The 26,938-nt window shown below is 53.1% G+C and overlaps 1 protein-coding gene across 7 annotated transcripts in view; it reads left to right on the top strand.

The window, feature by feature from the left end:
- Positions 1-9,537: 9,537 nt before the first annotated feature.
- Positions 9,538-26,938, top strand: part of PCDH1 (protocadherin 1) — a 28,374-nt gene continuing 10,973 nt past the window's right edge. For 2 of the 7 annotated variants that reach the window (XM_035287215.3, XM_035287222.3), the window contains exons 1-3: positions 10,006-10,187; positions 18,595-19,457; positions 22,546-24,741. In XM_035287215.3, the coding sequence (XP_035143106.1) occupies positions 10,148-10,187; positions 18,595-19,457; positions 22,546-24,741 (3,099 nt within the window). In that variant the 5' untranslated portion in view covers positions 10,006-10,147. Of the gene's footprint in view, positions 9,676-10,005; positions 10,188-11,441; positions 11,763-18,230; positions 18,510-18,594; positions 19,458-22,545; positions 25,317-26,938 lie in introns of those variants that run through there. The other 5 variants (XM_035287230.3, XM_078361735.1, XM_078361741.1 and 2 more) reach the window with 5 other exon arrangements.

The raw sequence follows: 26,938 nt of genomic DNA, 5'->3' as shown, positions 1-26,938 counted from the left end.
AGAGGGAAGGGAGAAAGGGGGCACATCAAGAATTCAAGGGAACTGAAAGGAAGACCAAAGCCAAAGGAGGAAGGAAAGGCAGAAGTAAATGGAAAGAAGAGGACAGAGGAGCTAGTCTGGGTCTGGGGGATATTAGCCTTCTCAAAGAGGCAATTAAGGTCAAGAAAGAAAGGCATACACACATTTGGCAGAGAATATGGTCAGAAGGAGTTTGGGAAGGAGGTGATGGATCAGTCAACTGAGACACTCCCATGGGAAAAGCAGGATCCAATAGAGAGAACAGAGATGCCTTAAAAAATATATATATTCTGTGCCAGGCATGGTGGCTCACACCTGTAATCCCAGCACTCTGAGGGGCCAAAGCGGGCAAATTACTTGAGGTCAGGAGTTCAAGACCAGCCTGGCCAACATGACAAAACCTGGTCTCTACTAAAAATACAAAAATTAGCCAGGCATGGTGGTGTGCATCTGTAGTCCTAGCTACTTGGGAGGCTGAGGTATGAGAATCGCTTGAACCCAGGAGGCAGAGGTTGTAGTGAACCAAGACCACACCACTGCACTGCAGCCTGGGCAACAGAGAGAGACCTTGTCTCAAACATATATATGTGTATATATATATATATATATTCTGAATATCAACTTTCAATTAAAAGAACTTCTCACCATACAATTCTTTAAAAACAAATTTAAAACTTTCATTTTATCCTTTTTCTTATTTTAATCAAAGATAGCAATCAAGTGACTCAGAACCAAAACCAATGTCTTTTTTTTTTTTTTCTGAGACAGAGTCTTGCTCTTTTGCCCAGGCTGGAATACAGTGGCGCCCTCTTGGCTCACTGCAATCTCCACCTCTGGGGTTTAAGCAATTCTCCTGCGACAGCCTCCCAAGTAGCTGGTACTACAGACATGCACCTCCACGCCTAGCTAATTTTGTATTTTTAGTAGAGTTGAGGTTTCACCATGTTGGACAGGCTGGTCTCAAATTCCTGGCCTCAAGCAATTTAGTCATCTTGGCCCCTCAAAGTGCTGAAATAACAGGTGTGAGCCACCGTGCCTGGCCCAAAACCAGTAAGTCGTTTATGACCCAATCATGGATGAAAGAGATGTCCTCAAAAGAGGGTACAAAAAGATTCAGTCCTCCCAAGATCTTGAACCACTCCCAAAGATAGCCCAAGGAAAACAAAGACCTTCATTGTCACAGGTGGTAAAGGATGGTGTTTGTGAAAATGGTGTCTCTGGTTTCCCATGAAATGTAGGACACTTCCAGTCACATGCACACTAATCTGTGACACCAAACCGGTGCTACTGGGATGGAACTTTCCCAGTAGTAACCAAACAATGAGGATTAAAATGAGAGCTGGGTGCGGTGGCTCACACCTATAATCCCAGCACTTTGGGAGGCCAAGGCAGGCAAGGTGAAACCCCGTCTCTACTAAAAATACAAAAATTAGCTGGGCATGGTGGTGTGTGCCTGTAGTCCCAGCTACTCGGGAGGCTGAGGCAGGAGAATTGCTTGAACCCAGGAGGTGGAGGTTGTGGCGAGCCGAGATCATGCCACTGCACTCCAGTCTGGGTAACAACAGCGAAACTCCGTCTCAAAAACTAAATTAATTAATTAATTAATAATAATAAATAAATAAATAAAATGAGAAAAGCCAGGCCGAGTGAGGTGGCTCATGCCTGTAATCTCAGCATTTTGGGAGGCCAAGGTGGGCGGATCACTTGAGATCAGGAGGTAGAACCAGCCTGGCCAACATGGTGAAACCCCATCTCTACTTAATATACAAAACATAGCCAGGGATGGTTGTGCATGCCTGTAATCCCAGCTACTCAGGAGGTTGAGGCAGGAGAATCACTTGAACCCAGGAGGTGGAGGTTGCAGTGAGCCGAGATCGTGCCACTGTACTCCAGCCTAGGTGACAGAGTGAGACTCCATCTCAAAAAAAAAAAAAGAGGAAAGCCCCTAATGGACTGGAATTTCTTATTAAGAGTGGACAGGCAAGCAGAAGTATGATTGGACAAAGGCGAGGCATAGTCTAATATAATAAACTGGAGAAACCTTAGCAAGGCCTCTTTGTCCAAATTCTACTTGGTAACTCTGTGTCTTTGAGGGCAAGAAGGTTCCTTTCCTCTGGGTATGGGGAGGACGCCTCTGGAATGAGGGTTTTATGGTCTACCTCACGAAAAAAGGGAGGAAGATGGTCAGAGGTTTTATGACCTACTTCTGGGAAGAAGGGAGAAAAGCAGGTGAGAATGAACCTCCTGCTTCTTCCATTTTCTCAAATGTCAGGTTGCCACATTTCAGTGTAGTGTATCCTGAACCCATCACCAGTATGGTGACAGGTAGGAGGCCAGTTAAGCAAACACAAAAATACATTATCATAAATCAGCTTCTCATACTAATGACCAATAAGTCATTAGTTATTCCCATTCAGAATATAACAAAGACATTCAAATTCATCAAATCATACATTTTTTTTTTTTAAGACAGGGTTTCACCATGTTGGTCAGGCTGGTCTTGAACTCCCAACCTCAGGTGATCTGCCCACCTTGGCCTCCAAAGTGCTTGGATTACAGGCATGAGCCACCATGCCCAGCCATATTAAATACATGTAGTTCTTTGTATATCAGTTATATCTCAATAAAGCTGTTTAAAACAGCAAATTCCAAAACAGCGTGAGGCAGGGACAGAGCAGACAGGTAAGCAAGCAAATAAATAGACTTGTATTTCAAGAGCTTAAACAGAGGGGACAGAGCAGCAAACAAGCACACAGTTCAAACGTAGGAGTTCAGAAGTCAGCTATAGACTCACTGTTGAATGTGAATTAATGTGTGCATTCCTCAGACACACACACACACACACACACACACACACACAGCATGACAGAATTCTCCTTCTTAGTTTGAAAATTCAGCACTTTCTTTCACTATCATGGCCCCAAACGGGATGAAAAATAATGTAGAAGGTAAAAAAAGGTATTTGTATTAAGAGGATAGGAATCAAGGTGGAGTGATAAGACATCAGTGAAAGAAGGAAAAATGGAGTGGGAACAATGCAAGAACTGGAAGCTGGTGGGAGGGTAAAATGAGAATGAACTTAAGTTGAAAGGAAGGAAGGAGGTGAATGAAGGGGTGTTTGAGGAACAGGTAGGCAAGAAAGCCAACTTCCGCACTCCTGGATAACTTGCTCTCTATTGTACAGTACCTGGAAAATAGTAGGCATTAGATAAACATTGAGCTGAAGAACAAAGTTGGGGAGGCTGGGGGAGGCAGGATCACATAGGGTAAGGTATGTATGTAGTAATAACTACTAATATTTATTGAGTTTTACCATAAGTTGCACACCCTGCTAACCACTTTACATGATCTATCACTTTAAATCCTCACCAATGCTCTGTGAGGTAATTCATAGTATCCCCATTTAATAGATGAAGAAACAGAGGCTCAGTTCAAGTAACTCATCCAATGTCACACAGTAGTAAGTGGCAGAGTCAGGATTTAAATGTTGACTTGTCTGACTTCCAAACCAGTGTTTCTCACCACTATATTAAATGTATTCCCGGCCAAGAGCAGTGGCTCATGCCTGTAATCCCAGCACTTTGGGAGGCTGAAGCAAGCAGATCATTTGAGGTCAGGAGTTCAAGACCAGCCTGGCCAACGTAGTGAAATGCTATCTCTACTGAAATACAAAAAATTAGCTGGGCAGGGAGGTGCACACCTGTAATCCCAGCCACTCAGGAGGCTGAGGCAGGAGAATCACTTGAACCAGAAGGCAGAGGCTGCAGTGAGCTGAGATGGCACCACTGCACTCCAGTCTGAGGGACAGAGTGAGACTCTGTCTCCAAAAAAAAAAGTATTCCCCTTTGAGTAAAGGGTAGGTCTATGCCCCTCTCCCTTACCACCCCACATACATAAAAGTTTGGAGAGGGCTGGGTGCAGTGGCTCACGCCTGTAATCCCAGCACTTTGGAAGGCCGAGGTGGGTGGATCCCGAGGTCAAGAGATCGATACCATTCTGGTCAACAAGGTGAAACCCCGTCTCTACTAAAAATACAAAAATTAGCTGGGCATGGTGGCGTGCGCCCATAGTCCCAGCTACTCAGGAGGCTGAGGCAGAATTGCTTGAACCCAGGAGGCGGAGGTTGCGGTGAGCCGAGATCACGCCATTGCACTCCAGCCTGGATAACAACAGCGAAACTCCGTCTCAAAAAAAAAAGGAAAGAAAGAAAAAGAAAAGTTTGGAGAGGATCCCAAAAGACATGGTCCCAAACCTAGTGAGGAGAGTACTAGGAGAGGAAGAATGGGGGCAGGCTCCCGGGCTGAGGAGGGACCATATTAAAGCCTGATCTTCAACAACACAAGAAAAACAATTTGAAACTTAATCATCTCCCAGAATTATGATCCCTCCCCGCAGCGGGGAGCACATTAGCAGAGCTGAGAAATGATAATTCAGCAGCCCCCAACCCAGCAGGGAGGGAAAGAGAGGAGGAGGGTGGAGAGCAGGAGGAAAGCAGAAACAGAGGCACAGAGAAAGATGGGGAACGCGGGGAGAGACAAGGCCTGACCTCTCATGGCTCTTCTTCCTGCCCAGGTTTGACACAGCGTTCCAGGGGAGTGGTCTGGTGGCACTTGGCCCTTCAATTATGCCCAGATAGGACAGGGGTCAAAGTGCTCCCTAGATCAGTTCTCAGCACCGATGGATCCCCACGTCCGGAGCTGCATCCAAGCTCATCCGGGCCAAGTGTGGTTTAGTGGTCTTAGCCTGGTTGAGAGAAAGCTCTAGAGACACCAGGGCTGGCTCTGAGCGCCCCCTTGTCCGACGGCACCTAGGCGAATCAGCGGTCCGTCAGGACCCGAGGTGCTGGACAGCTCCCGGTCCTAGAAAGGATTCTCCGGAGTGCACTGGAGAGGTTGGGGGCGAGGCTGCTCCCGCGCCGCGGCAGTCCCCACCCTCCGGAGACGCGCGAAGGCTGCTGGGAGCTCCTGGGGAAAGGGCTCGGGGTCGTGAAAGGGTCCCGATGGAAATCTGATGGGGACCTTGAGACTGGAGCCCCGGGGGCAGCTTCTCCAGACGCATTCCTTCCTTCTGAGTCTAGACCTCTTCAGTCTCCACACCACCCCCCGCTGGGGACAATGGCGCCTTCAACCCCCGGAGATGAATGAGGCCTTTGAGAGCCGAAAGCCACGGGGTCAGCGGCGGCCACGGGGTCCCCGGGGGCTGCCCAGCCTCCCGATCAAGGAGACTCTGGCTGGGGAGAGTGGGGAGCTCTTGGGGGAGGAAAGGAATCCCATGGACCCTGTCTTAGAGACTAGTGGGCCTCTGAGAGAGATTTATCTGGATCAGGCAGTTCCCAGTAAATAAGGATTTTAAGTAGGTGGGGAGGGAAGAACCCCCACTACCTGTGGCAGGGAAGGGGAGATTCCTCAGAACCTACCAAGCTTTTGCTACCTCTTCCCCCCACCCCACCCTCCACCCCATCCAGCTCCCCAAATCAGGGTCCCACCCTCAGTTTGTATGAGACTGCTCCCCACTTCTCTCAGTGCTCTCATCCCTTCATCTGAGGCTGTCCCTAAGGCTTGGTCCCTCCTTCCTGCTCCTGTCTCCCCTCCCCTTCTTGCACTGCACAGCCTACCCGGTTTCTATGGAAACAAGCTGGGAAGGCTCTGCCAGGAGGCCAAGGCCACTACTGCTCTTGGGGGGAGGGGAAGATAGAAATGGAAAGAGAGACGCAGGAGGTGAGTTCTGGCAGTTCACGGAAGATGGAGATCTGTTGAGAGAGAGACTTCACTCCCAGAGGGGTGGGGCAGAAGGAGAGGTGTAACTGAATGATGTGACCGAGACAGAGTCAAGGAGTTCCTCCTCATCCCCCCAATTCCCAGTGCTTCAGACATCTAGACAGGGGAAAGTGGTGGATGAAGAAAGAAACCAAGAGCTCTGCCCATTCCCACCTTATGTGAGGCTCTATCCTTTTGCCCCTCCTGGGGACATGCCCACTTGACAGGAGGTCTCCAGGGAAATAGAAGGTTCCCAAGAAATGAGAGAGAAAATCAGAATGCAGTGTGAGTGGTCAGGGTTGTTCAGGAATCTCCCCTAGGAAGGTGAGATAGAAGTGGGCAGAGGTCTTGGAATGTCAACTACTCTTATGGTACCCCTCTCCAGCACCTCCACTGAGGAGTTGGTGGAGAGCTGAAGACTGTCAGCTTCCTCCCCTCTGTCCATCCCATCAGGATGTTGGGCTATGAAAAAAGAAAAGTGGCCTAGTAGGGGTTGGGTGCAGAGAAGGGGAATAATCCTAAGGCAGGAAGGGCCAGAAAACAGGTAGGAGAGTGAGTGAATGCAGATGTTTGTGGCTAGGGCAGGGAGGGAGCATCTTAGAAGCTTCAACTGTCAGCTCCCGGGAAGTGAGCCCCAGCCCTCACCCTTTCCTGATGCTCCCACCTTAGTCAAAACTGCTCCTCAGACAGGGACTATTGGAAATCTCAGAGTCCTGGGAGATTTTGCTGTGGGGGGTTCCTTGAAAAGGGGCCATCCAGGTTACCAGAAGTTTCAGCAAAGCTTCCCTGGGGAGAGGGGCATGAAACAGGTACCCTGGAGCCTAGGGTTTCCTGGATCTGAGCCATTGGCTCTCCCTCAACCATAGTCTCCAGCACAGTCATCTTGGTGTTTGCTTATTTTGGTTATTTTTTGATCAGATATTTTGGCACTGAGCACACTGCCTCCTGTTGCCATGGCAGCCGTGACAGGGGCTGAGGCACCGTGAGAAAAATACCAAAATTAATGAGTGAGTGAAAGTGCAGCCGAGAGAAAAACAAGGTTAAAAAAAGAGTTAAAACAGTAATGAAAACAGGCTTCTCAGCTCCACAGCAGAGCAGCTGCTGAGGCCTCCCCAGAGCAGCAGCCCCCCTCGCAGCCTAGAGCTCCTGGCATCTCCCAGACCTCAAGGCAGGACTTACTTGGCTTCCCCCACCCAGCTAGTCACTGACCCAGCAACAGCCACTTGGTGACCACCCTAGGCACAACCGTAGATCAGCTCCAACAGTACATCAGCTTCCATTTCAGGTAGTATCCTGCCTCGTAGAACAGCTTCTCATCTCCTAGACAATAGAGTCTCAGCCACAGCCCCCACACAACAATGGTGGAGCAAAATTACCAGTAAATGGCCTCCTAGCTATACCCAAGCTTTATAGTTATAGCTGGAGGCATCCCAGCTAGAGTCCTGCACGCAGTAACAGCCCAGCCACAGTCCTGGGCAACAGCATCTTAGCTATAGCCAATCCCCAGTATGCTGTCATCACATCTACAGCTCCAGGACCAATAGCAGTTCAGCTACAGTCCTATACACAACAGTAGCTCTGCTCCTATCCCAGGTAACAGCCTGTCTCCCAGGTACAGGCTCCTAGCAACAGCCTCTCGTCTCCTAGGACCTAGGCAATGGATTCAGCTACAGTCCCATCTACATCATATTAACAGGGAACAGCTTCTCAGCTATAGCCAGTCTCAGTAATCCCAGCCTCACATCTATAGCTTCAGGCCCAACAGCATATCAGTTACAGCCCTCCCTCAACATGCACACACACGCCCATATACACACAGCGTGGCAATAGCTTCTCGGATAATCTTATTGGCACACCAGCATCAGATCACTGCAATAGTGTCCTGACTACAATCAGAGGCAGTAGCCTTGGTGTCACAGTTCCAGGCCCTACGACATCCTAATTCACTTAGCCACACCCCATCCCAGGTACACCAATATCACAGCAAGCACCCCAACCATTCCCATAGCCAGCATTACCCTAGTTCCAATCGCTGGCCACAGTCTCAGCTGCAACTCAGGCACCACCAGTTTCAGAAGCCTCCCCCAGTCCTTCACTTGCCAAGCAGGTCCTCCTCCCAGTTTGGTACAGGGCCAAAAGTCCGACTTCTCTCTTATTCAGATGCCACCTCCCTTGCTCCCCAACAGTCCTCCCCCTAACCCTGCTCTCTCACCTGCCCTCCTTCCAGGGGAAACAAAGCCCCAATTCTCATATCTACATTACCCCTGCCTCAGGTCCCCACAGAGCCCAGCCTGGCAGCTGAGGTAGGAGGGGCTGGGGAGCAGGGAGATGGGTAGGCACACCCTGGTGCTGCTGCTCTGGCCCAGTTCTGCTCCTACCACTTGGTGCAGAATTTGAGTTTGATGGTGGTGGAGCAGGGAGGATGGAGGAGAACATCTGGGAGATTAGCATTTCCTGCCCAGCTCTGCGGCTGCTGATCCTGCTCAGCCCTGAGCAAGAGAGAACAGAGAAGCCTTTGAATGGCTCCCAGCAAGCAGACTGGGGAGGGGTTGCTGCATTGGGTGGCGGGCACATGCTGGGGGCAGGGAGACTGGGGCAGCTCCTCTGTGGAAGATTTCTCCTCTCTGGGCCACTGATTCCCTCCTCGGAGCTGTGCTCAATGATGTGGAGAGTATGAGTTTTCAGGAGACAGAAAGAAGCTACTTACAGGACAGACGCACCCCCCTCTTTCACTAGATTACCCCATCTCTCATCTAGAGTCCGTTGTTCCCCCTACCCGCTCCACCCACCTCCCCCCAGGCTTCTAGGGATGAGAGATAGAGCAAGGCCCAGGCCAGAAAAGGACTCCAATTTAGGGGGACAGCTCTGGGAGAGATTTTGGGCAGACTTTGCTTGCCCCCTTAGCTAGATTCAGAGCCAGAGATTCCACTCTTACACCGAAAAGCATCCTACAGAGAGAGTCCAGAGCTGAGAAGAGGAGGAAGTAGAAGAAAGAGGAAAGGCACAGAAGAGTAATAGGAACAGGGAAATGGGGAAGGACGGAGATGGGGAGTCAGACACTATGGCAAAAAGAGGCCCAGCGACTGGTCATCCCATAACAAGGGCCTTTCCTCACCCAACACGAGGCCTGGCTAGGGATAGCCTTCCTCATTTTTTTGACCTAGAACACTCTGACTGGGCCTGCAGTCGAAGAAGGCAGGAGGTCCTGTTGAACTGGGGCACTTGGTACCGTGGGTTACCAAACCGCGAGCGCAGGAGAGGGAGTTCCCAAGCTGCTCAGAGACCTCTAGATGGCGCCAGAGAGCCAGAGCTGAATGGGAGAAACCGAGTATTGGAGTGAAACACTGCGTGTGACACCGTGTGTGATTTGGTGAGTGTGAGTGTGATAGGGAGAGTGTGGCACTGCGAGGGCGTGTGACACAGGCCGTGACACTGTGCGGCCTCGCGGGGCAGGGACGCGGTGACTGTATAATGTGAGTCACTGGCAAATGCCTGTGGCCGCCGCACTACGCCTCCCAGAGGGCAGGTGATCAGGGGACCCTCGATCAGGCATATCACTTCATCTTCAGGCTTGTTTATCTTCCCCATCCTCACACTAGAACCCCCGTGTCCCTTAGCCTCCTCCTCCCACGGTCCCCTCCGTAGCCCCACCACCCCACCCCCCCCCCCCGGCTTGCTATGGCCACCAAGGCTGACCGCTCTGCGTCTTCGGCCGGAGGGGGAGGGGTGGACATTCCCCGAGCGCAGCGGGAAAGGGAGGGCCACACAGGGTGATCGGGGGTCTGAGCGGGAAGAGGTTGGATATGGAGGAGCAGGTTCCCAGGGAAGAAGGCTCTGCGGGAGACACTTTCCCTGCTTCGACTTCCCAGGGGGCAGAGCCGGGGACAGGTGTTTGAGTAGGGTAAGGGGGGGAATCCAGGAGCGGTCCTAGATGGAGGCTTGGGTGGGATAAGCGTTAGGTGAAGCGCCGACGAGGGGACAGCGGGTGTACCGGGCCTTGGGCAATGAGGAGAAGGCAAAGGGAGGGGTCCAGGCTTTGGGGAGCGGTGCTAGGGGTCCCCTCCCAGCCGGACCGAAGCGGTCCCGAGCTCCACCTCCCGGCCGGAGGGGGGGGGCGGGGAGGCGGGCGGGCCGGGAGGGAGGGGGGAGGGAGGGGGCGGGCCGGGCTGTGCGCTCCGCTCTCTGCTGGCTCCGCCGCCGCTGCCGCCGCCGCCGCCGCCACCACCGCCTCACACACTCGGGGAGCGGGAGCACGGCGCGGACGCAAAGCCGCGGGGCTGCTGCGCCCAGAGCCAGCCGGAGCCGGAGCCCGAACCGCAGCGCCAGCCCCAGCCGTGCGGATCGGCAGCCCCGGCAGGGGCCGGCGGTGGCTCATGGACAGCGGGGCGGGCGGCCGGCGCTGCCCAGAGGCGGGTAAGCATCGGGCGGCATAGGAGGCGGCAGCGGCTTGGGGCCCGAAGCGGCCATGGCCGGCGGGAGCTGAGGGAGGGGCGCTCCGCGGAGAGAGGCCGCGGGGGCCCAGCCGGTGCTCGGCGCGTGGGGGTTGAGGTGGGGGCGGCCGGGAGCCCGGAGTGGGGGCTGCGGCCGAGGCATTCCGGCTTCCCAGGTCCACGGCGAGACGCCAAGAGAGGGGAGGGGGGTGCTAAGCAGGACCCTAGTCCCCGCGTCCCGAACCTGGGCACGCTCGGAGAGACCGGGATAGGAGACGCCAGGAGCGCGCGGCGTGGAGGATGGGTTTCGGGAAGCGCGCGGCCCCCAGTTTGGTGGGGGGCTCCCGGAGGACGGAGCAAGCAAGGACTCTTGTCCATAACACATACATACACACTTGTTGGGCCACTAGCTCGGCTCACTCAGGCGCTTCCAGCTTCCCGCAGGCACCCAGAGGGCCAGACCGTGGACATATATACACACATACATACATACGTACATATGTGCACACAGACATACCTCCCGCACACCAGCGCCCACTGGGGCACCATCACCAACTCGAAATCCGCTTCTGTGTCTGCACGATCAGCAGCACGGACACACAACCCGTGGCTTTACAGAGCAACAGCACAACCGAGTGTGACACCCCACGACGTGGACACACAAACACAATCTCGTGCCCTTATGTACGAGTGTCACAGCCACGGTTCTCTACATGAACCCTCAAAACCAAGCCATCCCCTACATTTAAGGAACACACCCTACCATATATTGTCTTACCCACTTCTTGGCCAGAGCATATGTACACAGCGCAGGTCTCCTTGCAACCCTCGACTGCACCCACACACATAACCCAGTATCTCAGCACACGCTTGACGGCACACACCCTAACACAGTAAGTGGCACCTACAGCAGAGCCTCACCGTCACAAACACAGAACCCGCTGCTTCACCCATCTTAACGCTGGGTGTCACACACACCTTAAACCAACAGTGTCACATTACACCCTGCAGCACATACACACGCACAAACACACACACTCCGTTCCTCTCCCTCGGAGTCCAGATTCAGGCTGGAGAAGCCGCCGGGATCCCTCAGCGAGGCCCCGGCGCCCCGTCACCTTAATCGCGACATTGTTATTGTAAATACCGGCACAGCGGGAACCCTGGACCGGCCTACTGGCTTCCCAGCCGGCGCCTCCCCAACCCCCACTCCCGGGCCCAACTGGCCGGTGTTCCGGGAACTAGCTGGACCTGGCTGGCCGAGCCATCACGCTTCCCCGGGGCTCCGGGGTCCCAGGTTCCTTTGCAGAGGGTGCAAGGCGGGGACTGTGATTGCCACCCTCTTCTGAGTTTTCGGAGCCACCTGGGTCCCCAGCACACCTGGGTCCCGCAGGCCTGACCGTTTCACACCTGAGCGTCCCCTCCGCCTGGTCCCAGCTGTAGGCCAGTGTGTGCGCGGGCAGGCCCTGGAGGCAGAATGGAGATCGCGGCAGCCACAGGAGCAGAATTTGGAGGCGAGATGGTCTCACACCCCTTTCCCTCCTCCCAGCTACCCTCCGTAAGTCAGACTTCTGGCCTCAGTTTCCCCAACAGTGATCGGTTACTATTTCTTCTGTCAGGAAAGACTGGGGATGGCATTGAGGGCTTGGAGGATTGAGCGTAGGGCAAAGCTCCCCTCCGCCGGCTACAAGAGGGTCGGTTTTATGAGAATGTCCCCGCCTAGCCGGGTTCGCGGCTTTGTGATTCCGGCGCCAGCTCCCTCCCCGCCCCCTCGCGGCGCCCTCTCCGCTGCTCGCGCCGGCGCCGGTTGGCTGGAGACCCTAGGCCGAGGTCGGAGATGCCGGGGAGGAGGGATTCCCCGCGGCGGCCTGGGTGCCGGGGGCGTAAGTGGCCCGCTAGCAGAGGCGCGTTCTTACCACGCCTCACCCTCGCTTTGCCTTGGGCTCCTGGAGGCCTGGCGCTGCCGGGGTGGGGGTGGGGCGACCAGAGCCCAAGCGAGAAACTACCGCCACCCCCCAACCCCCGCAACACACACACACACACTCACTCTCGGCGTCCTCTGGGAGGAGTCGCTCCGCGCGCTGGGTGTGTGCTGGGAGCGCCCGCTGACCAAGGCGGTGCGTACAGGGGCTGCTTGGACCGGCAGAGTCCTGGACTTCGTGCCGGAAGACGCCGCGAGCCTTCTAGCACCTGCTCTGGGTTAACCTTCGGGAGCCGCCAGGAAAGGGGGCCGCCCAGAAAGTTTTTTATGACAACTCGTAGGGCTAGCTGTGTTGGGGGGTGAGGGAGTAGGTGGGTGTTACTTTATTGACGTGAGGGTCTGGTGGGGGGGATTGAAACCTGTAATAACAGCTAGACTAGGGTATAGGGTGGAATCGAGGGGAGAGGGTCCCCAGAGGTGGCTAGAGGCAGTGTGGTAGGGAAGCAAGTCTGGATTCAGTTCTGGCCGCATTTAGTTTTTCCCATTCTCCTACCCACCTCCAATTCCCAATTCCAGAAGAGACTTCAACAGGAAGGGGTTGTCTTGCTGGTCTGGCATCTTCCTAGCAGAGGGCCTACTGCTGTGGCTACTTCGGCAGGGGAGCTGTGCTAGCGATAGTAAGCTAACTGCTGGGAAGAATGGGCTTGAAAGGCCAGGAGGGGGCCTGCGAAGGTAGGGGAGGAGCTAAGTGGGAATCAAGGTTGGGGGAGGGGCAGTGGGGAAGCAGGAGGTCCTTCTGATAGTGGGTGAGGGCTGCTCCTGCCTCGAGCAAGGATAGTTGGTACAGAGATTCTGTTCAACAATGTATTGAGTACCTTTTATCTGCCCGGGCTCATGGTGGGTGCTGAGGATGCAGTAGTAAGATACCTATCATCATTGCCTTCATCAGACTTGCCACCAGCAAGGCTTGTTTATTCATTGAACCAAGGGGTACCTACTGTGTGCCTGATGCTGGGCACCAATGCGAGGAATCTGGTCTATTAAGCAATTGGAAGACTTAAAAAAAAATAATTTGTCCTTTACATGTAATGGAAGTAGATCTTAATGTAATAGACCTTATAGGCATGAGATCTCATTTAATTCTCCCAAATAATTTCAAGAGGCTGGATTCATTATTTCCATTTCACAGTATGGAAAACAGGTTCAGAAAAGTAAATTCACTTGGTTAATGTCACACAGCTAGGAAGTGGTGGAGCGAGGGTTCTAACCCCAACAATCTGACTCAAGCATGCCAGGTGCCTGGAAGCCCTGCAGAGGCTAATAGAGAGAGGGCTGTGGGAGAGAGGGGAGAGGAGCTGAGGTCTGCACACTTGCTCTCTGTGGGAGGCTTCTGTCCAGCTCCACCCCAGGCAACCCCACTTGCTTCCCCTCTCCTCCCAGACAGTCCCTTTGTCCCTTAGTGTTTTGTGCCCTCAGCAGTGACCATTGTGTAACAGTGCTGAGGTGAGGGGGGTGATTCAGAGCTGACCTAGCTACTAAGACAGTGGTGGCTGCCTCTGTTTTTTCTCTGGCCACAGCACTCAGCAAAATGGACCTTGGTCCCCGGGGTGGGCTGGAAATGAAGTTTCTGGGTGAACCCTCACCACCGTTCTCATCCCTTCCCAGATGTTGACACAGATGATATTTCCCTCAGCTTTTCTGGGATTCCGTCCCCTCCTTATCCCTTCCTCCTACACCCCTCACGGCTCTTCTGCTTCTCTATCTGAGGGACATGGGTTCCTGTGCCTGTTCCCCTTGAGGCTCTGGCTTCTCAGGGTCCTGAGTGCCCATGTCACTGGGGGGAGGTGGGGCACTGTTCCCCAGGAAGGCAGCCAGGGCCTGGGGAAGGGCAGATAAGGTGCTGAGTGTTTCAAAGGCCGCCGTGTGGGACTAATGACTCCCAGTGCCCAATTACTGAGGACAAAGTTCAGAGATGGTGGGGCAGGAGTGAGGAAAGGCCTTGTTATTGCTGCTCCTGCTCTTCCAGGTTCTCTCCCTGTATCCCTACGGGCCCCTGGGTGAAGAGCAGCAGCCTAAGAAGCCTGGGCTCATTCATCCTTGACCCTTAAGCCCACTCTTATTCCCTCCTTACTGGGCAGGATTGGCAGTCCAGAAATGGTGGGGAGGCCAGTGTGACATAACAAGCATCAGATTCTAGCCTCAGATATTTTTGTTCCTTTCCCCCAGACTCTGGGATGTGAAGAGGCATTCTTACTTCTCAAGTCCTGGCTCTTCCACATATTACTTCCGTGACTTAAGACAGTTTATTCTTTCTCAGCCCCCATTTGATCATCTGTGGTATGGGAAGGAGTGTGATAATAAATAGCACCCATTTCAGAGGGTTGGGAGGAAAGAGATCGTGTGTATAAAATGCTTAGTACTGAGTAAAATCTTAATGAGTGCGGAGATGATGATGATGATGAGTGATGATGATGGCAGAGGTGATTGTAAGAGTTTGTAGGACCTCAGGCTCTTTCTTAACTCCCGAATTATCTCAAAGTTGTACCCAGAGGGTCTGACCATTGCATCACAATTGCTTGGGGGTTTCTCTAGGTCCCACATCCTGAATAAAGATTCCTAAGGGTGGGGCCAGATAATCCTCATTTTGAAGGAACTCTCCAAAAGCTTGAAGGGCCTAAGCCCTCTTCAGCTCCTTTCCCCACTGAGCAGCTCCCTCTAACCCTGTTTTCCCCACTTAACCTCCTACTTTCTGGGGCCTTTCTCTGCCCCACCATCCCATAGCTTTCTTGAGTTGGACATTATCCTGTGGTTTTCCTTCTCTTTCCAATTCAGAGTTAGATACCACAGTTCTTAACAGGTTGTTTTGCTGGCTGAAGGCAAGGCATCTCCTAAGGGTGAGAGAGAAAGTATGTGTGGGGGGAGGGAGTAGTCTCATCAGCTTGTGTGCCTGTTCTGCCTACGAGGTTTGAAAGGTTATAGGGCCTCAGGTTGTGACTTTGAGATGGAGGAAGCCTGAGGTAGGGGCTTAATTTGTAGCTCTTGGAGTGGCCACACATTATTTTGCCCTGACTGCCAGATCATGGCCCCCTGAATTTGCAGCTAAAATTTGTGAACAGTCATTTTTCCTGGAAAAATCTGCACCATGGTTATAAAATTCTTAAAGGAGGATGTGACCACAAAGATTAAATATCTTAAATATCCTTGATCTGGAGAGAACAAAGGCAAACAGTGACTTCCTTATTTCTCCTCTTGGTCAGGTTTAGGGTAATTCCCGTGGGCTTCCCACATAACACCTGGCCTGCCAAGACTTAGGTGGAGAATTGGGGTGCACAATGATACCACCTTGTGTATGCACAGGAGGGTGGCAGCGAGATACAGGGCCCCTAAGAGAATGAGGTTCTCTAGAGACGGTCCTTTGGGGATGTGTTTGGGTTGGGGTCAAAGTGGTCAAATGAGCCTTGTGCCAGGTCCATGCAGGTGGAAGGGAGGTGGCCGGACGGTGGGTGGATCCAAATGGAGTATCAGATAAATTCCTGCTTCCTTTAAATAGATTAAGATTACAGCTGGCAGGCAGGGCAAGGTAGCTCATGTCTGTAATCCCAGCACTTTGGGAGGCTGAAGCTGGCAGATCACAAGGTCAGGAGTTCAAGACCAGCCTGGCCAAAATAGTGAACCCCTACTAAAAATACAAAAAATCAGCCGGGTGTGGTGGCAGGTGCCTGTGATCCCAGCCACTTGGGAAGCTGAGGCAGGAAAATTGCTTGAACCTGGGAGGCGGAGGTTACAGTGAGAGACCTCATTGCATTTAAGGCCAGGCAACAGTGTGAACTGCATCATCTCAAAAAATAAAAAAAGGTTGCAGCTGGGAACAAACATACACACTAATCTGATAATGGCAGCACAGACTTTAGGGAGGGGCCTGTGCTTGGAAGGCCACACAGAGGAGGGGAAGTGTTTGACTTATCTAAGGACTCTGTGCATTCAGTGAACGTTTTCTGAGAGTCTACCATGTGCCCCAAACACAGGACACTTAAATTTTACTCCAGGAAGTTCTTAGTGGAGTAGGGGAATAGGGTAAGTGAGCAAGTAAAACAACAATGATCACAGCAAGTATTGGGAAAGGCTAAGCCCAGAAAGCCAAGATAACAGTCATTCAAGAGCTGCTGAGTGCCCACTGTGTGCCAGGTCCAGGGCTAAGCTCCAAGGAGGTAGGAATAAACAAGGTAGAAACTGTCCTGCTCTCTGCTCACCATCTTGTAGCAAAGACAACTAACATGTTTTCCAAACAGGTACATAACTACGATTGTGCTAAATGCTTTGAAGGAGTCCTTTGTTGAATACCCACATTCAGCCCACAGCATCTCAAACACCCTAGGAAATACATAGTATTATCCCCATTTTACAGATAAGGAAACTGTAGCACTAACCCTTTGCTTCAGGAAGTGAGGAGATGGGTTTGCCTCAGACTGCTGATGCCATAGCCCTCTATCTTCTCCACCCTCCTGCCTCACATTCACCAAATGGTATACGGAAGCAACCAAACAAAATGGACAAATAGTCACTGAGTCAGAAACATTGTCATGGCAGATTGGGCCAGTCTTTTTTACTTCTGCATCCCAGTGCCCAGGACAGAGCCTAGCACATTGTAAATGCCCAGTAAACGTGTTAAATGCATGAGTGAGTCCCTACAGTGTATCCAGATGTGCAAAGGTGCATTGTTGGGGACAGAGGATGAGTAAATGTACAGAGTACTGTCCCTTCCTTCAGGGTGCTTGGCGTCTACCTGGAGAGGCAGAGAACTCAGGAATAGGTGCACAATACTGAAGCTGAACAACAACACAGGTGGGCGGTGTCCCAGTCAACCCAGTGAGTCATTGCCTTGGGATTGGAGCAGACAATAAGCGGCTGTGAGTTGGAGGAAGGAGAGGTCACCATGGACAGGAGAGGGCTGTGGTTTCCTGGAGGGCCAGAGCCTGCCTTCAGTGGGATTGATGTGGGGTGGGTGTTCCAGGTAAAAGTGGGGAAGTGGGGAAAGGAGACTGAACCAGAAGCCTCTAAAGAAACTGCTGATCCAAAGATTTTGGATTTGAATAGAGGAGAGAGTGGCCATGATTTTGTTGGAGAGGAGGGGGCATTCAAGACAGACAGTAGCTGAGTCTGGCTGGGATCTGCCAATGCACGACCTCAAAGCCAGAGGAGATGGGCAAAAGAAGAGGGTTACTGTGGTGGTTGGGGTGCAGCTTGTGGTTGGCTAGGGCATGCAGAGCTCTCACTAGAAGGATTTGGGGGTGGGCAGGGAGAAGTAGGTGTGAAGTGGGGGCTGGATATACAAGGATAGAGGTCAAATAGGAGCCAGATGTTCATCCAGAGACCAGAGGGTGTGGGATGGGGGAGTAGTCAGGGAAAGGCTGGTGGTGTCATCATCAGCAGCAGCTCTGTCCCAGTTAGACCTGCTGGGCTCCCAGTTGCTAAGGACAGGCCAGGGCAGCTCCCAATGACAATTCCAGGGCTAGTCAGCCCTGACCACAGTTCTGACCTCAATCTTGACCTGTGTTCCCTTCTACACACCTGCCCATGGCAGCAGGAGGGAGAGGAGATGAGCCCTAGCAACTGTTCATGTGCCTGTGTGCGTGCTCTGCGGCCTGTGTGTGTGCTCTGCGGCCTGTGTGCATGCTCTGCGGCATGTGTGTTGGGGGGAAGTCGGGGAGGGCTAACACCTACTCCTCAACCCTAACCATTTTCAAAAGCCTTGCCCAATTCAAGCTGGCCTTTTATGGGGGTGGAGAACACTGGGCACCGTGGGTGATTGTCAGAAAAAGAGAATTTGAGTTGTCATACCTCATGCATATGCACTGACTTGGCATCTCAGAATAAAGAGAAATGAGACATCACCCTCTCTCCCTCCAGTCAATCTTAATGGGGCCCAGTGTGAGAAGCCATGGTCCCAGGGTCTGGGGTGTGTAAGAAGGTACTTGTGTCTCTTTTCTATCATGCATGTGGGGAGGGTGCTCCAATTGGGGGTACTTGAGGCCTCACCCTTCCACTGGCTCTCTCTCCCTATCTCAGTATCAGGGTAATTACCCTGGGTGACTAAGGCAGGATGCTGGTGAGAAGGAGGTATTGGGTGAAGCAGAGAGCAGGGAGGGAGAGAAGGAAGGAGGGCGGGCAGCCGGGCTTGGGCCCAGGGAATGTCAGGTGGGTGAGGGCGTTCCATGGGCGGGAGCTGCTGTAGACCTGCCAGGCCTCTTACTGGCTCCTCCAGCTGGAGCAGTCACTGCTGCTACACCCAGCTGTGGATGAGATTCAGGGATCTGAGTCTCTGGAATCGGGGTCCTATGCTGGGACTGACTGCCCTTGTAGAGAATCGTGTATCAATGGGAGAGGGTGAGTATGGAGCCAGCTCTGGGCAGCTCACGGCCAGCCTCCTCTTCCCAGCTCATGGCCTCTGTTTTGCCTCTTCCCCTTGCAGCCCTCCTGATTCTGGCACCTGCCAGGATGGGGCCCCTGAGGTGCAGCCCGGGCCCCCGGGGGCAACGGCTACTGCTGTCTTCCATGCTGCTAGCAGTGCTGCTCCTGCTGGCTCCATCCCCAGGCCACGCCACTCGGGTAGTATACAAGGTGCTGGAGGAACAGCCGCCCAACACCCTCATCGGGAGCCTCGCAGCCGACTATGGTTTTCCAGATGTGGGGCACCTGTACAAGCTAGAGGTGGGTGCCCCATACCTTCGCGTGGATGGCAAGACAGGTGACATTTTCACCACCGAGACCTCCATCGACCGTGAGGGGCTCCGTGAATGCCAGAACCAGCTCCCTGGTGAGCCCTGCATCCTGGAGTTTGAGGTGTCTATCACAGACCTTGTGCAGAATGGCAGCCCCCGGCTGCTGGAGGGCCAGATAGAAGTACAAGACATTAATGACAATACACCTAACTTTGCCTCACCAGTCATCACTCTGGCCATCCCCGAGAACACCAACATCGGCTCACTCTTCCCCATCCCGCTGGCTTCAGACCGTGATGCTGGTCCCAACGGCGTGGCATCCTATGAGCTGCAGGCCGGACCTGAGGCCCAGGAGCTATTTGGGCTGCAGGTGGCAGAGGACCAGGAGGAGAAGCAACCACAGCTCATTGTGATGGGCAACCTGGACCGTGAGCGCTGGGACTCCTATGACCTCACCATCAAGGTGCAGGATGGCGGCAGCCCCCCACGTGCCAGCAGTGCCCTGCTGCGTGTCACCGTGCTGGATACCAATGACAATGCCCCCAAATTTGAGCGGCCCTCCTATGAGGCTGAACTATCTGAGAATAGCCCCATAGGCCACTCGGTCATCCAGGTGAGAGGCCCCTTCCATATAACTGTCAGGGTGACCCACCATTAGAAATGGGAGCCCACCCAACCACGTGAGAGTTTCCTTCACTTAGGGGGAAAACTGCCAGGCTGTAGTGAGACCCCTTCTCCCCAGCCTCAGCCAGGGGAGTCCTTCCCATCCCACCCCAGCAAGGTGATACTACTTTTCTCTATCAGGCTACTTAGGTGACAGTGACATAGCATATGAACAGTAAGCTTCCCATCCCTAAGCCAGACTCAAGCTGAGGAAACTTCTGAGAAGTGAAACTCCCTCCCTAGTCAAGTAGATCCTTCTCTGCCAGCCAGGTGAGCTGAGTTGGAACAAAGGAATCACCTTTTATCCGGGTAGAATCTCTCCTGAGATGAGAGTATCTTCCTGACCAGGGACAGTTTCCCTTTAGCCAAATGAGGTTTCCTGAAGCTGGAGAATATAGCCTCACTTTGCCTCTTCCTGACAAAGTCAAATGAGATCATTTTAGCCAGGTGGGTCCCTCAGAGTCCTGAAAAGACATAATGGGGTGTCTGTATATCTGCCTCCTCTCCTAGGCATGGGGTGCCCATAGGTGTAGGGTGCTTGGCACAGTGAGCTCAGTGGGGGGTCAATTTCCTCTGTTGAAGTTCTCAGCACCCCTCTCCATGGGAACTGCCCCAGGCGCTGGGCAGCTTGGTGGGGCTGGGGCCTGGGAGGGAGCAAAGACCGCGTCCCTGCCGACAGGTGGGTGTATCTCCCGCTGCCATCTCAGTTCTGGCCTCCTGCCAGCCCAGCTCCTTTCTCCTTCCCCATGGGCTGAAGATGCCTCTCTCTTTGTTGTGAGGGAGCTACGGAGGCTCGGCCTGCCCTGGACACCGTTACCTATCCTGGAAAACCCTCAGTCCTAGGTCCTCAAGCTGAAGCGGGAGATGGGTGGGAGTTGCAGTCTATTTTTTTTAGAGGCTGGTGGACTGAGACCTGGAAAAGAAACCGAGAAAGAAAAGGGAGACAGACAGTCGGGGATGGCAAATAATAATAGCCTAGGTGCCAGGCACTGTTCTAAACACATGATATGTATTATATCATTTAATCCTTACAGTACAAGGTAAGCATTATCCCCATTTTGCAGATGGGAAATGGAGCCCATAGAAATGAGAAAACTTGCCTGATATCCTACAGCTGTTGAGTTCAGGGTCCACCTTTGCCACATCCAAGAGTCTGACTTGAGACTAAAGCTGTTAGGTGTGTAACAGCTTTACCACCTCCCAGTGAAGCAGAAGAGTACAGCAGAGAGTAAACCAAGAGGTCAGCTAGGCTGGAAGAAAACAGGCCATGGGAAAGGAGCAGAATCAGAACTGAGCAAGGATGGGAAGGAGACTGAAGCCAAGAATCATAGAGACAAAGGGAGGTAAGACAAGAGGCAGTTAAGAAGCTGGATGACCAATCTAGAGGCAAGGGAGACAGTGGGGATCCTCATGATAAAGTTTGTGACAGGTAGACTGGGGTGAGGGGAGAAGAAACTGTTAGGGTTTGGCACCCAGAGATGTGAGCAGCGACCAGAGTAGCTGGGGAACCGTGGCATCCTATGAGCTGCAGGCCGGGCCTGAGGCCCAGGAGCTATTTGGGCTACAGGTCTGGAGTCTTCATTGTAGAAAAAGCCCAAACAGGGATAGCTAGAGTTCCCATTGCCAAGGAGGAGAGGACTGACAGTGGCTTGAGGGCTCACTAGGTGCATTGCACAGCACTGCGTTAGCACTGATTTTTCAGAGGCAGGCAGGTAGGAGGGTAGACAGTTAGACAGACAAAAAGAGAAATAAATGCTATTTAGGGAGCACTTCCCCTGTGTCAGGCAGTATCAGTCATTTTTACTGTGTTATCCCATCTGATCCTCACCACAATTCTGTGAAATAGGTTACATTATTATCCCCATTTCACATATTCATGAGGCTTAGGGAGGTTAAATAATTGGCCCAAGGTCACATAGTTACTGGGGAAGTGGTATAAGTGAGACTTGAACCCAGGACTCTTCTATTCTGTTATCCCAGAGACTCTGCCAAGTTATGGTTTTTCTCCCCTCACTCCCCATAGCTGTCACATTCTGTCTGGCTGTGACCTAACTCCAGTCCCTGTCTAGTGGTACCCTGTGGCTGTTCCCACCTGGGTTCTGTTGCCCCATTACCAACCATGTTTGTATAGAGTTGGGCCGAGTGCGCGTCAGAGTTGGCGTGGGAGGGCGTGCCCGCTGACTGCGAAGGGACAGACAGTTCATTGTTTGATGCTGGGAGCCCAGCCTACTGCCAGCAGGCTCTGTGGCCTGCATCAACCCCTCCCTCCTGGCTGCAGGCTCAGGCCGGATTCCTCACATTGGTGCCTTGCCAGCCAGTGCCAGCCGGGAGGAGAAGGAGCTGCTGAAACAGGTTTCCCCGGTTTGACAGAGCGGTGGCTGGGGCCCGGCCTGAAGGGCTCCTCTGACCCACAACCCTACCTGACTTCTTTCAAAAGAAATCCCCCCATACCTGGGGCCTTCAGGTAGGCATGTGAGTCTTTACTAATGTGTGCAAACACACATACACAAACACATATACCTTCTCACACAAAAAAACACATAATCATGCATTCTGACACAATTGTACACACAACGTATGTACACGCGTGCATATTGTGCATATTCATACGGGCATGTACACCATCTCAACTAGCCACACCTCTCCGTCTCTGCAGGAGGGTTCAGGCAAGGTTCATTGGTGAAACGGCTTCCCTAGTTCTATTGGATCCTCATCCTCTCCTGGTATTTGTGTAGGCCCATAGAGCAATGACAAGTGAAGTTTAATTCTGCCCTGTCCCATCTCCAGTAGTTGCCAATAGCACTGTTTAGGATTTGCAGGCTGCATCTGGGCTCTTCAGGAAAATAGGTTAGTAATGCCTGCCAGAGTGTCCGAATTGGGAAAAGGCAGTACACACATGGCTTCTGGAAAGGGAGCGATGTTGGATTGGTTGTGTCTGCCATGCTTGTTGGAAAGGACATTGGCAGCACACATGCCCCTTTATTTGCTATCCCTGATCTAAACCATCTCTGTTCTTGTTTTTCCCTCCTGCCTCATAGGTGAAGGCCAATGACTCAGACCAAGGTGCCAATGCAGAGATTGAATACACGTTCCACCAGGCACCCGAAGTTGTGAGGCGTCTTCTTCGACTGGACAGGAACACCGGACTTATCACTGTTCAGGGCCCCGTGGACCGTGAGGACTTAAGCACCCTGCGCTTCTCAGTGCTTGCTAAGGACCGAGGCACCAACCCCAAGAGTGCCCGTGCCCAGGTGGTGGTGACCGTGAAGGACATGAATGACAATGCCCCCACTATTGAGATCCGGGGCATAGGACTGGTGACCCATCAAGATGGGATGGCTAACATCTCAGAGGATGTGGCAGAGGAGACAGCTGTGGCCCTGGTGCAGGTATCTGACCGAGATGAGGGAGAGAATGCAGCTGTCACCTGTGTGGTGGCAGGTGATGTACCCTTCCAGCTGCGCCAGGCCAGTGAGACAGGCAGTGACAGCAAGAAGAAGTATTTCCTGCAGACCACCACCCCACTGGACTATGAGAAGGTCAAAGACTACACCATTGAAATTGTGGCTGTGGACTCTGGCAACCCCCCACTCTCCAGCACCAACTCCCTCAAGGTGCAGGTGGTGGATGTCAATGACAACGCACCTGTCTTCACTCAGAGTGTCACTGAGGTCGCCTTCCCGGAAAACAACAAACCTGGTGAAGTGATTGCTGAGGTCACTGCCAGTGATGCTGACTCTGGCTCTAATGCTGAGCTGGTTTACTCTCTGGAGCCTGAGCCGGCTGCGAAGGGCCTCTTCACCATTTCACCTGAGACTGGAGAGATCCAGGTGAAGACATCCCTGGATCGGGAACAGCGGGACAGCTATGAGTTGAAGGTGGTGGCAGCTGACCGGGGCAGCCCCAGCCTCCAAGGCACAGCCACTGTCCTTGTCAATGTGCTTGACTGCAATGACAATGACCCCAAATTTATGCTGAGTGGCTACAACTTCTCAGTGATGGAGAACATGCCAGCACTGAGTCCAGTGGGCATGGTGACTGTCATTGATGGAGACAAGGGGGAGAATGCCCGGGTGCAGCTCTCAGTGGAGCAGGACAATGGTGACTTTGTTATCCAGAATGGCACAGGCACCATCCTCTCCAGCCTGAGCTTCGATCGAGAGCAACAAAGCACCTACACCTTCCAGCTGAAGGCAGTGGATGGTGGCGTCCCACCTCGCTCAGCTTATGTTGGTGTCACCATCAATGTGCTAGACGAGAATGACAATGCACCCTATATCACTGCTCCTTCTAATGCCTCTCACCGGCTGCTGACCCCCCAGACACGTCTTGGTGAGACGGTCAGCCAAGTGGCAGCCGAGGACTTTGACTCTGGTGTCAACGCTGAGCTGATCTACAGTATCGCAGGTGGCAACCCTTACGGACTCTTCCAGATTGGATCACATTCAGGTGCCATCACCCTGGAGAAGGAGATTGAGCGGCGCCACCATGGGCTACACCGCCTGGTGGTTAAGGTCAGTGACCGCGGCAAGCCCCCACGCTATGGCACAGCCTTGGTCCACCTTTATGTCAATGAGACTCTGGCCAACCGCACGCTGCTGGACACCCTCCTGGGCCACAGCCTGGACACGCCACTGGATATTGACATCGCTGGGGATCCAGAATACGAGCGCTCCAAGCAGCGTGGCAACATTCTCTTTGGTGTGGTGGCTGGTGTGGTGGCCGTGGCCTTGCTCATTGCCCTGGCGGTTCTTGTGCGCTACTGCCGGCAGCGGGAGGCCAAGAGTGGTTACCAGGCTGGTAAAAAGGAGACCAAGGACCTGTACGCCCCCAAGCCCAGTGGCAAGGCCTCCAAGGGAAACAAAAGCAAAGGCAAGAAGAGCAAGTCCCCGAAGCCTGTGAAGCCAGTGGAGGACGAGGATGAGGCTGGGCTACAGAAGTCCCTCAAGTTCAACCTGATGAGTGACGCCCCTGGGGACAGTCCCCGAATCCACCTGCCCCTCAACTACCCACCAGGCAGCCCTGACCTAGGTCGCCACTACCGCTCTAACTCCCCACTGCCTTCCATCCAGCTGCAGCCCCAGTCACCCTCGGCCTCCAAGAAGCACCAGGTGGTACAGGACCTGCCACCTGCAAACACATTCGTGGGCACCGGGGACACCACGTCCACGGGCTCTGAGCAGTACTCCGACTACAGCTACCGAACCAACCCCCCCAAATACCCCAGCAAGCAGGTAGGCCAGCCCTTTCGGCTCAGCACACCCCGGCCCCCACCCCACCCCTACCACGGAGCCATCTGGACCGAGGTGTGGGAGTGATGGAGCAGGTGTACTGTGCCTGCCTGTGTGAGGGCCTGCCTGAGCCAGCAGTGGGAGGTGGGGCCTTGGTGAGAACACTGCTGCCTCACCCAGGCACAGGGATTAGGCTGAGTGAAGATTAAGGGAAGGTGGGCTCTATCTCTGCCCTCTCCCAACTGGGAAGTGACTTGCCAAGTCCCCAGACCCTGGACCAGCTGCTGGGGATTGTGGGTGGGGACTGGGGGCCAAGTGAGCAGAAGTGGGGAGGGAAATGGGGAAGAAGTCTACTCCATTTCCTAGGTCTCTATCAGACCAGCCCTAGGTGCTTCTCTAGGAGGGAACAGGGAGAACTGCGGTCCCGTGGATAACTGAGTGGGGAGTGTGCCAGGGAGGAGGAGTTCCCCATTGTGCCTCCTGTGTGTCCTGTGCATCAGCCTCTTCCTCACCACTAGGCTCCTGGGGTGGGGTTCCACATGCCCTTGGCCCTGACAATAAAGTTCTCTATTTTTGGAGTTTTGGTTTCTTATTTTCTGGAACTGAGAGAAGAAGCGAGAGAGACTGGAAGCAGCCCTTTGTCCTCAGTCCTACTTCAGTTTCCCCTTCCCTTCTCTTTGCCCCTTCCACATCCTAGACCTGCCCACTGCACCCCACACTATCTTAGTTTACCATCTTACCATCCACCCCCATGTCTCTATCCACATCTGGGAAAGTGCCCTTCTGACCAGCCTTCAAATGGAGATGTCTGGCAGTGTGTCCCCTTGCCCCATGTCTGTAGGGCTTTCTTCCTAAGAATGTTCCAGAAAGGGGAGGTGGAGCTGTACCCAAGTCCTGCCCTATCTGAGACTGGATTTTTCTAATCTGCTCAAACTGAGTTGCCTCTGACAGACCTCAGACTGGAGCACCTGGTAGGGGGTGGCATTCAGCCTTCCTGCCTTGGGTGAAGGCAAAGAACCTCTCAGTTACACCAGCCACCTTCCCCCAGGGCAAGCCCTTCCCTTAAGTCCCTTCCCCAGCCTCTTCATCACCACCGCACTCAACACCAGCAATTAGCTGGCCCTGCCTTCTGTCTCCCTACCATGATCACCAGCCCAAGCTAAAGGGAGGGGCCGAGGGGGAGAAGAGGGAATTCCGAAGTTCTCTGCATTTACCTGCCCTGCACCCCCACTCTTAGGGGGTCCCCTGCTCATGAGCAGAGGCTTCCTAGTTCTGCCTTCTGCCTGTGATGCTACCACCCTCCCCTCTTTCCGTTCCTTGCTCTGGCCACTCTGGGTTGCTGGTTCTCTCTCTCTCTCCGTCTCTCACTTCTTGCTCTCCGGGGTCTACCCCGTCTCTGGTTGTGCCTGAGTGGGAGGAAGGCTAAAGCGTGGCTAAGGGGCCTCAGGTCCTGGGGGAGTCTCTGAAGCCAGAGGCAACCTATCTCCATGGTGACTAAAGAGGCTTGAGACACTCCCAGGAGGAATAAGGTGCCAGCTCTCTCCTCTGATTCCATCCACTCCCCCAATGCCTTGGGTGTGGGGGAGAGGGCAAAGTAAAAACTCCCGGGGTCTTGGAGGAGTGGGGCCTGGAAAAGTGAGACCTAACCACATCATGACCTCCAGCAACTCCTGACCTCCCATTCTTTCTCTTCCTTTTCTGTCCTTACTGGCACTGCTTCTATCTTTCTCCTATTCCTTTAGTGTCTTCTTTTTCTTTCCCAGGGTCTGAAGAATTGTCTTTTACTCAGCTCTAATCCATCCTAACCCATACATCGAGCCACATTGAATGTCTTCTCTCAATATTCAGATACAACCAAATCACACCACCTGTTGTCATCATCAACACACATAGGCCAAGTTTCCACTGAGTGCTCAGCATGGTACTAGACCCTGAGGAAAAATGGCTATACTTGTACAAGACAGATAAGTGAGTGATGAGGCAATTGAGAGTCTTAAGAGTTGAATGAGAAGTACCCTACTAAAGCTTTTCCCAACTTACTTCATGAAACTACGTCTACTGCTACCACTCACTTCCATTTTTTGAATCCTTATGAGGTGGGAGGTACCATGCTAAGCACTTTGTGTGAATTAGTTCATTCAGTGCTCATAATTCTTTATATATGGGTCATTTTAATGTTCAATTTGCAGAAGTGAAAACT

This window comes from Callithrix jacchus, chromosome 2 (assembly GCF_049354715.1).
Source record: "Callithrix jacchus isolate 240 chromosome 2, calJac240_pri, whole genome shotgun sequence".
Taxonomy (NCBI): domain Eukaryota; kingdom Metazoa; phylum Chordata; class Mammalia; order Primates; family Cebidae; genus Callithrix; species Callithrix jacchus.
Note: the sequence above shows the minus strand (reverse complement) of the source record. Positions and strands in the feature narration are given on the sequence as shown.